This window comes from Heloderma suspectum, chromosome 17 (genome assembly GCF_057233095.1).
Source record: "Heloderma suspectum isolate Gila_16-S chromosome 17, 16-S_ref, whole genome shotgun sequence".
NCBI classification, from domain to species: Eukaryota; Metazoa; Chordata; class Lepidosauria; order Squamata; family Helodermatidae; genus Heloderma; species Heloderma suspectum.
The window spans coordinates 2,522,390-2,532,173 of record NC_139474.1 but is presented as its reverse complement, the minus strand read 5'-3'; the positions used below and the strand labels follow the sequence as shown (position 1 = coordinate 2,532,173).

Genomic DNA, 9,784 nt, shown 5'->3' with positions numbered 1-9,784 from the left:
CCCTTTTTATTTCTTTGTTCCTTTTTATGGAGTCCAGTGACTGCAGTTAATAATAGCAATTGCTGACATTGCTTCCAAAGGACAGGAGATGCATCAAGATGACATCTTTTGCTGGGCTGGTTTAGGTCAGCGTGCAAGGATGTGAGCTTTCACAGAATTCTTTATGACTCCCTGTCCGATGAAGAGTCCTGTGAACTCTTCATTTGCACACGTCAGTTACTAATAGATGCTGTGGTCATCAAGTGATGAACATGCCTGTGCAAACCGGGCACATAGAGAGTCCTGTCTCTTTATGCAACAGAGTCTGTGCTGGTAAGGATGCTCAGCTGCATATGCAAAAGAAATGTATATGGGGAGAAAAAGGGGAAAGGCAACAAGCTGTGGGGAAGACCAGTGCCCAAAGGTGGAGAACATGCCTTCTGCCACTGAAAAGGTCCCTGGCATCTCCACTACAGAAGCTCTGGAAATGTCTTTCTGCCCAAGACAATAGAGACCTGCAGCCAGAGCAGGGATAGATGGGGTGGTATCCAATGTTAGTCCTACTTTGAGTAGACCCATTGAAATGAATGGACTAACTAAAGTCCCATTCATTTCAATGGGTCTACTCAAAGTAGGACTAATACAACTCATGGAGCACTAATTCGATTCTTGAAGAACTGAGTGTGTGTATCGCATGAGTGTGTGTGTGAGTCTATGTAGACCAGAGCCCATAGTGTCTGCAGGAGGTCCCAGGTCAAAAGCACCCTAAGAGGAATGACCACATCCCAAGACCTTGGACTGTTGGACAGCCTGTAAAGGATGCTTTAAGCTGGATTCCTGCATGGAGCAGGGCTTTCGATTTGATGGCCTAAATGGCCCCTTCCCACTCTAGGATTCTGTGGTTCTATTAGTTGGTGCCAACTGCAATAGACATTCCTGGGCTGGATGGATCAATGGTCTTGACCCTAGATAAGGCAGTTTTCTCTGCTCAGCTCAAGGGCAGGTCTTACTGAGGCCAAGGTGAAGCTTCTGTTCTGCTTCTTTACCCGAAGCACACAGATACACAGGCAGTAAGTATGCATTTTCCATTAACCGTCACTCACATCTCTGCTAGTGAATCTGTGTCCCAAGAGCTCGATATGTATGAGGATTACCTTGTTCATTGCAATAGTGGTACGTAGATAGGAGCCAGGGTTCTTGAGAATGAGAAGAGGGCCTCGCTGTAATGGTAGCAGTTATTAGGCATCAGGGGTGTTGCTAAGGTTAGATCTTGGGCCATAGACATTTTTTGCATAAAATGTGTGTGTGTGTGTGTATACATATGCACATTTTGCGATGGTGGTTAGAATGTACATTTCACAGAAGGCAAGCCAATTAATTTCCTATCCAAATAAACCTAAATAACTTTTTCAGTACCTTTGCACCCCACTAGAACACCCAAGTTGGTTAAATCCATTTACCCATTGCTGCCAATTTCCCACCCAGATGGTGCAGGATCTCCAGAATCTGCTCCAGAATCTCTTCAATTATCCCCATTCATTAACCACTCCCCTCTAAATTCAATTCAGTAGAACACAAATTGGGTGTACATTGGAAATCTATTGGGTGCTGGAAAGGCAGGGGGATTCTTAGTATATGACATGAGCAGTGGGGGGGTTGCCCTTTTTTCCTTTTTTAAAAAACGTACCTAAACCAAAGGCTAAGCTCAGCTGCTGGTGCTATTACTGCAACCTGTACAATTGAAACTGCAAATGTCTCAGCAAGAGGAAACAACGTTGTTTCCTATTGTAGGGCCAGTGCATGAAAAAAGAAATGCCTGCCCCAACATAGCTGCCAGCTTGCCTTTGCCGAAGGGCTTAAGAGAATCCTGGTCAGCACACAGTTGATGTCTGGCGTGTGTGATTCCCCCACTGCTGCAGCAACTATGGGCAGATTTGGGGCCCAGACTACAAAGACCCTGCGCTAGGCTCCACCAGCCACCCCAAACATCCCTTCTAGGGATGATACAAGCTGGAAGAGTGCTGGTATGTCACCCTCCAGAGAGAAGCACATCACCAAAAGCTATTTCACTACCCCCACCTATAATGCATTAAAAAAAGCAACTGACTAGGTGTTTTTGCAAGTTTATGAGATTTCGTGCTGCTGATGGGTAAGCCTTGGCCAGCAGAGATCTCTGGATTGGCTGTGTTGTGGCCAAGATAGGATCTGTTTAGAAACTCACTAGGCAGTCTGTAGGTCATACAGACAGTAGACAAGGTTGAAACCCAAAGGGGGATCCCATAGAAGGGCAAGCATTCCATAGCTCTGTGATTAACATTGATGGACCTGTGTGACAAATGGCCACAGAGCACACAATGAGGATTGTATCCTCATAATCTGGATTTAAAGGTGCCCTCTGGATCCAGATGTGGTTGGGGGGGGTGAATCAGGCCTTTCATGTTGCTGGATGCTTTATTTATCCATCCCACCCTCCAAGCTCAGGGCAATGCTTATGGTTACACTTTTTTATCCTCAGAAGCTCTTGAAAAAGGTTAGGCACAAAAAGAAAAGCCCAAGGTCACCCTGTGAGCTTTATAGCCAAATAGGGATTTGAACCCAGGTCTCCCTATCGTTTGACACTCCAACACCTGTGCCATACTGGCTTAGTACTAGTAGAAATGCTTTTCACAAAAGCCTGTTTCTTAATGCGCAATCATCAGGTGGGGTTCAGTTGCTCGTTTCCCATCAACATGGATCTTGAAAAAGGTCTGCTTAAAAATGCTTGAAATTCAGACAAGTTCTGTACTTCGTAGTTTTCAGTATTTGTTCTTTCCACCCATGAACACCAATTCCTTTCTACTATCCTGTTCTCCCCAATTCCTATGTTATGAGTTGTGCAAATTAAGTACTTATGGAGACCCACTGATATTTGCATAATTAAGTGCAGAATTTGAGGGTGGTGACAAATACAGTTCCTGTCCCCTGCCACCTACCCTCCCCCAGCCTGAACAGAAAACAAGAAACTGATATTGTAATTTTTGAACATTTATTATAAATGTTGCCCCAAAAGGAGGCTTATAATAGTACAAAACATAATTAAATTTTAACCCAATACAAAAAGCAAAACATTAATACACAAAAACATGGTAGAAAAAGGTTCAGTACACCCAAATTTGAGTCCAACTGCTACTTAATATCTTGTGACCAACAAGGTATTTTTGCGACAAAATCTGGGATCAATTAACACTTTGGATATGCAGTGCTATTAAGAATTTTTTGAAAAAGTGCATTTTTCCTCTGTCAGTGGAGGATAAACCAAGCTATTTGCTGGAAAACACAGGGTGGAGTGCAGAAGAGCAGCCTAGAAACAGAACCCTTCCCAGTTTGGTTTAATGTGAAAAGCTGTAACTGTGTGCCAGTGTATTAGCTTTGTTAGGAAGTACAAAGCCATTTGGCACAATTTGACAAAATAAAGTTGGTCTTCTAGATATTGCTGGGCTTTTGATTCCAAGGAAGCAAGGGAATGCTTGAAAACTTATTGTGGGGGGAGTGTTTCCCCACTCCAAGGCCACAAATCTTGCCCCTGCAATGTTCAAGTCTAACAACCTGCCCTATACCCCGAAATAGCAACACTGGTTTATGCACAAAACACCACAGGTTCTACATAAGCAAATAGGCATAGTGATTTTTTTTTTCCTCCTTCACAGAATGTTGGCTGCTTACATACTTGGGAGACAAACAGAAATCAAGGGCTACAAAGCAGCCTGTTACAACGCTTTAAAGAAATTGTCTTTAGAAAGCGACACTTCTAAGGAGTGTCTTGAGTTGTGTATTTGACAATACAAAAGAACATACAGAAAGAAATCCATTGCTTATTGAAAAGTTGGGAGTTATTCTCCCTTTGGATGGAGTGTTTATTGCCACCTAAAACTTTCATCACCTGCAACACACTTCTATTTTCACCTCTTCCCTTCTTCACCTAGTGCTGATGAGAAAAACCCATCCAGCATCTCCAGTAACGCCTATGAGTGTTGTTATAGCAACTCCTTCCACACGTTCTTCTAAGTGTCCTCAAGATTAAGGTGTTAGGTTTTAAAGTCTGAGAAACAACTTTACTTGGAAAAACACAAATATAAATAAAAAGCTTGCTTTTCCTATTGAAATCTTCAGACATCTAAATCATAATATTTGAAACACTTTTTGATTTCAGATACAAATTATCATTGACATATCCATGGCATTGTGATGGCCACATTTTGTTATTCAGTAGTATTTATTCCAAGCCATCGGCTTTCCACCTCTTGTCCAAAAGGAACACCAAACGCTTTCCCTAACAGCCTGCCTCTACCACACAGTCTCGAGTTCAAAGTTTTACTTCAGCACCTGTTTGTTTGTGGGGGGAAAGTTCTGAAAGGCTTTAGGGGAGAGGCCAAAGCTCAGGCCCAAAACTGACCCCTGTGGCTTCTTTCTTAGCCTGTGTCAAGTCCATAGACTGAGGCACTAAGCCATTAAATTCAGCTCCCTCTGCAAAACGCTTTACACCACGAGGTCTTCCTTCCCTTTTCATCAGGGATTTTCTGCCTGGTGTATAATCACCACAAGTGCAATTGTTAAAAGTCCAGGAAAAGCTGGAGAAAAAGACAACTGCATAAAGTTGCTTCTTTGGTTGGTTCTCACTGGACATTGTTGTTGACGGTGCAAGGATCCACCTGGAAAACAGGGAAGAACAAAGGCGGGGCATGTGAAATGAAGGCTTGAGATTTTAAATCAGATTCATCCCCCTTCGTACCGCACACTATGTAAGCTGAAGTTAAGGGTAGTTCTCGTTCTCTCTCTATCCCTCTCATTCTCTTACTCAAGCTGCAACAGTATTTACAGAGCTTATTTTACACTGCTCCTCTCCAATGCATGCCCTCCCACACCCCATCTTTTCTCTCATTTAATTCTTATCACTTGCAAGTGGAATAAATTGGAAGGGCTTTGTTTCATCACCTCCTTTCATTAGAAAAGCAGGGAAGGGGCTCCCCTTGCATGTTAGAAGTGCACAGTTTGGGAGCATGGTTAGATTTCCTTTACCTACATAGCCTGAGATAGTCAGGAGGTGCAGCCAATCAAGAGTGAAGGATTATGCTACAAACCATAAAAGGGAGTCTTGTTTTCCAGCTAGAAACGAGCAACTTTCTCATCAGACCTAGTCCTGGCGAGCTAACAGCAAGGACTGCGGTTGCATTTCACTCTGCAACAAAATCAGGAAGTCTCACCTCTGTGTAAGTAGGTGGAGGCATGAACTTGAACTCAGGTGCATACATGAAGATAGGGCTGTCAAAGGAGTTGTCCAGCTCATCTAGAAGAGGGGTAGTGGGACTCTCCAGACGGTGGTCTTCATGGATAATGTCCAGGTAGCATGGAGGTGCTATATGGGGGAAGATGAGAGATACAGGTTAGTCCAGGTGGGTATGAAAAGAGCAGCAATTATTAGATATATGTTCTGTGCCTAGAGAAAGAACTGGACCAGTAGGCCTCGAAGTTCCCTGGGGTATCAGGGTTAGGCCTCCAATTTGCTTAAGCAATTAAGTCCCTTACTCACAAACGTGATGCTCTTTGTGAGAGGAACGCCAGCCCTTCCCAGGTTCAAACAGACACCCCTTTTTAACCATAGTTAGCTAGGTTGCTTGCACAGCTAAGTTCAGTTGTATATATTCCTTTGGAAACCCCAATAGGGTGTTAGAAAACCCAAGGGTTGTTGCACTCCATGGAACTCAAGTGGGAGGACCCACACCCTTGCTGGTCTTCCCATGCCGAGGCATTCCTCTACTCCGGATCTAGAGGGCTACATTTTCTGAAAAATAGCAGAGGGCTCTGCTCACCTTCTGGGACATCAGGCATGTTGAGGTCCACCCAACTCATCTCAGAACTAGTCTGGCTGGCCATGCTGGAGCTGCGGCTACCAATGCTGGAGGACTTGCTGCCAATGACAAGGGGCAGCTCCAGGATGATCTTCTTGGAACCCGGGACACTGACATAGATCTGCAAGGACACAAACATACACGTTGAGATGTCTTCTTGAAGAAACACTGGCCTGCCTGTACATCTCTAAAAACCCTTTTGCGGTGGGGGTGGAGAAAGCCACGTGTTTGAGGGGGTGAATTTCAGGGGTTCAGAGCAGCTTTGAACAAAGGCAAGGCTCTCAGAAAATTTCAGCCAGTTGTGATAAAGACACGGGAAAGGCAATTAAAGAGTTCAAAGTTCCTCCACCCCCACCGCCCAGAAGTCAAGCACAAAAAAGACTGATTCTTCACCTGAAGGAAGTACTCTACACGTAGGATGTTGCAGCCTAGAATGGATGGCTTGATCTTCTTGACACGCAGGGTCTTGCCACGCCATGACTCTGACATGCCAGAAATGATGTGATTGCCTCTTACGCAGGAGAGCTTCTGGGAGAAGACCTTGGTTTGCCCATTGGCCAGGTAGGTGTGCTTGGCGACAATGGCTGCCTTGGGCACCACAATTCGGGAGCAGGTGTTCTCAAAATCAGCAGTGATGCAGATGTCATCACCTGGAAAAGTGATGGGGAGGAAGCTCAGTTGCAGAAGAACTTTACATCTTAGGTGCTAGACCAGGGCTTCCTTGAGATCTGTTTGGTGCCATATGAGAATAAAGTGGCCTTTCCTAGATACCCCGAGCATGTCCAAGTTTCCTATTAATTCCTTGAACCACACCCAGTTCTTTTTATCTTCTACAACCTGCAGCCCTTGAGCCTTGGACTGCAAGAATGACTAGAAGTTACAAATAAAGCTACTGAAGTTTCATAGCATTTATGCACACATTTTAGCCTTCTTCCATCAACTCCCAAGCTCCCCCAAGGGAAAAGAGCCAGGCCTCACCTTCACAGAATCCTTTGCGGTCAATCCTGGCACTAACAGACACGTGCCCATCAGGGATGAACATACAGGACACTTTTTTTTCCTTCTTCGCGGAGACAGGCAACTGTAAAAAAAATGCGCAATGAGATATGGTTACACATACAGAAAAGAATGGAGAGACGGATTTAGTTCTAAAGTCTTACTCCTGTTCACATATACCCTTTTTGGTCCTTCACCTGACCTTAATTCTTTCACCCCTCATTTAGGGCTTAATAGATAACTAATTCTCCACAAGCATTTCAACAGATGCTAAATGACACACTTAGACACAGACTGTTAATTTCAGGCTGAAGGTGAACAGAGACATGAGTATGTGAGAATTTCGAATTTTGAGAATTTCTTTCCAACTAAGGAAAACAAAATGCAGAATTGCATTTAAAATGTGCAATTCTGTAGCAAAGCCCACTAAGAAGATGCTACAACACTAAACCTGCCCAAGCTGTTGACTGACAATTGTCCAGAGAGACCAAAGAATGACTTCCAATGATAATTACCAGCAGGTCTGGAGTGTTGACGTCAATCTGATCCATGACCTCAAAGCGCTTTTTTATCTCTTGAGTTGGAAAGGTTGGACGATCCAAGAAAGCCTTCACCCAGTAATCAACACAGCCATACTTGCCCTTGAAGGTAGTACCAAGGGGCCTGAAAGAACAAAAATATTTATTAGATGCATGAAGGTAGGAAAGCAACAACCTGTATTTTTATGCTATATTTTAGTGGCCACGTTTGGCCAATACCTACCCTTGAGGGAGCTTAAATTCAAATTTGTATTTGTAGGCGTTTCCTGGTCTCAGGATCATAGAACCATCGTCATCTAGGAAAACACCAGAAAGAGAGAAACATGTCAGGCTTATAGAGAGTCGTTTATAACGAGTCAGCATTTCCAATACTGCTTTTCTCATCCTCTCTCTCAACACTGGTTGCAGATACATGACACTAAGGTTTCAGCACTTCAAAGGTTGCATCGTCTTCCCCCCTGTGTGTCTGCCCGGTAAAACCCAAAGGATGAGTTACAGAAGCCAGCAATCTATGGAATTTCACATCTCCCCAGGGCTCTTCACTAGCTGTGATCTTCAGCCAAGTTTCAGCGTGTAGCATGAGGTAGGGAGACTCCATCTACTACTAGGAAATCACAATCTATTAATACATCCATTGCCAGACATCCCAGCTGGCCAATTCTCTGCTGACTGTTGCTGGGACATACTGTACCCACGCCATTCTTTGGAGATTTGCTTAGCAAGGGAACTACTCAATAACTGCAAGATGCCATCGGTCATTCATTCAAAGGTGACCCAACACACGCACCCAGGAGCCTCAGTGACTCTCCTTTGCTCTGGATTCCCAAGCCTTGAAATCCTAGCAGGCACCTCTGCGATACTCAGCTCTTGCGTCTTAGACCAAGGCTGCAATCCTACAAGCACTTACTTCGGAATTAAGTCCCTTCGAGTTCCTGGGTCTTAATTTCAAACTCGCATAGGCTTGGGACGCAAGCTTTAGGAGTCTCTGAAATGGGTGGAGTTCCATTTCCATCCCATTCGCGTCTACACTAGAAGCTTCTTACATTAAATTACAACCATCATGTCCCCAGACTAGGGGGAGAACAAGCATGCCATAAAACCAACATGATGCACAAATTCTACCCAGTGCAGAAAACTGCCAACCCACCTTCCCAGCTTACAAAAGCAAACGTTTAGAACCAAGTGCATTTCGCGTAACAAAATTCCAGCCTGGACCAACACAGAAAGCAAGTCCCAGAGTCAAACCCAAGGGTAAAATCCAACTTAAATCCTACTTGGCGCACACCCATTGAAATGAATGGGACTAAAGTGAGTCTTGGCTAACTTAAGTCCCATTCATGTCAACAGGTTAACTCCAAGTAGGAGCTGTACTGGATTTTACCCCGATGCGGCAATCCTGTGCACGCTAACTTCAAAACAAATCCCCCCGGACTGTACTTTCAAGTCCCCATGCGAAAAGGATCAGGCTGCGATTTTGCTATTCTTTGGCTATTGGCACTCCAGGGACGGCTTTCAGTTGGTTGTCGTGGCAAACTTGGGGATTCCTCAAGCCGAGAACCGGAGGCAGAGAAGAAGCCACGGGGCGGGCAGTGATGCTCACCAACAGGGTGGTCATCTGGGGTGAGGACCTCTTCGCAGCGCAGGTATTCCATCTCCTGCTTGCACTGCTGCGGCCCTTTGATCCACAAGACTTTGGCCACCCCGCAAGCCAGGATTTTGACCGAGGCGACCTTGGTGACTTCGGCCACTTCCACCACGACGTGGCCAGCCACGCTCTCCCCGCTGGTGTATACTTTGTCAGGTGCGTTGAACGCCAGCGCGAAGGTCTTGATTTTCTTGAACATCACCATGGCTGTCGCGCAAAGAATTCACTTCGGGGGAAAGCGAGCGCGTTCAATTGCTCGGCTTGTCTGAACCCCGAAAGTTCAGCGAGCCGAGGCTGAAATTTGTCCCTCGAGGGAAGGGAGAAATCCAGTGGCTATTTACTCTGATCCTAATTTTTTTTTAGGTTAAATTACGAAAAAATGAAGAACGAATTGCAAAGCAACGAGGAGCAGTTTTTTTATAAAGAAACCTGTCCCTCCTTTTGTGCTGTCCTAGACAGCAATGACTGATCAGGGTACCAGCGCCCCGCCCCCTCTCCTCTCCTCTCCTCTCGGTGCCTCCCTGGCAATTGGCTCCGTCACCCGGATGCGGCCGTTTTATACCCGGGTTTACGCCCGCCACCCCCGCCTTCACCTTGTTGATCTCACGCAACTCCACGCGGCCGGCTCGTGTCCCCTCGTGCTGCCCTCGTGAACAGCGCTCCTATTGGCCGCCTCGCCGTGTTTACAATCCCGGCGGCCAATCAGAGGCCAGCCGGCGGCGCGTGAACAACGTGTGTAG

The 9,784-nt window shown here is 45.4% G+C and overlaps 1 protein-coding gene across 1 annotated transcript; it reads right to left on the bottom strand.

The window, feature by feature from the left end:
- Nucleotides 1-2,987: 2,987 nt before the first annotated feature.
- TXNIP (thioredoxin interacting protein) lies at nucleotides 2,988-9,574 on the bottom strand. The gene is made up of 8 exons (XM_084823951.1): nucleotides 9,000-9,574; nucleotides 7,623-7,695; nucleotides 7,376-7,523; nucleotides 6,843-6,945; nucleotides 6,258-6,514; nucleotides 5,826-5,985; nucleotides 5,220-5,371; nucleotides 2,988-4,667 (listed from the first exon to the last, which is right to left on the bottom strand). The coding sequence occupies exons 1-8, from the start codon at nucleotides 9,247-9,249 to the stop codon at nucleotides 4,632-4,634; spliced, it is 1,179 nt and encodes a 392-aa protein (XP_084680077.1). The 5' UTR covers nucleotides 9,250-9,574; the 3' UTR covers nucleotides 2,988-4,631.
- Nucleotides 9,575-9,784: the final 210 nt, after the last annotated feature.

What these genes read in the sequence shown, in the direction of transcription:
- TXNIP (XM_084823951.1), bottom strand. Translation starts at nt 9,249, where the DNA reads ATGGTGATGTTCAAGAAAATCAAGACCTTCGCGCTGGCGTTCAACGCA. An exon ending in TCAACACTCCAGACCTGCTG is followed by an intron (nt 6,946 to 7,375) that starts GTAATTATCATT and finishes TTTTTTTTACAG; the next exon opens with TTGCCTGTCTCCGCGAAGAA. An exon ending in GTGTAGAGTACTTCCTTCAG is followed by an intron (nt 5,986 to 6,257) that starts GTGAAGAATCAG and finishes GTGTCCTTGCAG; the next exon opens with ATCTATGTCAGTGTCCCGGG.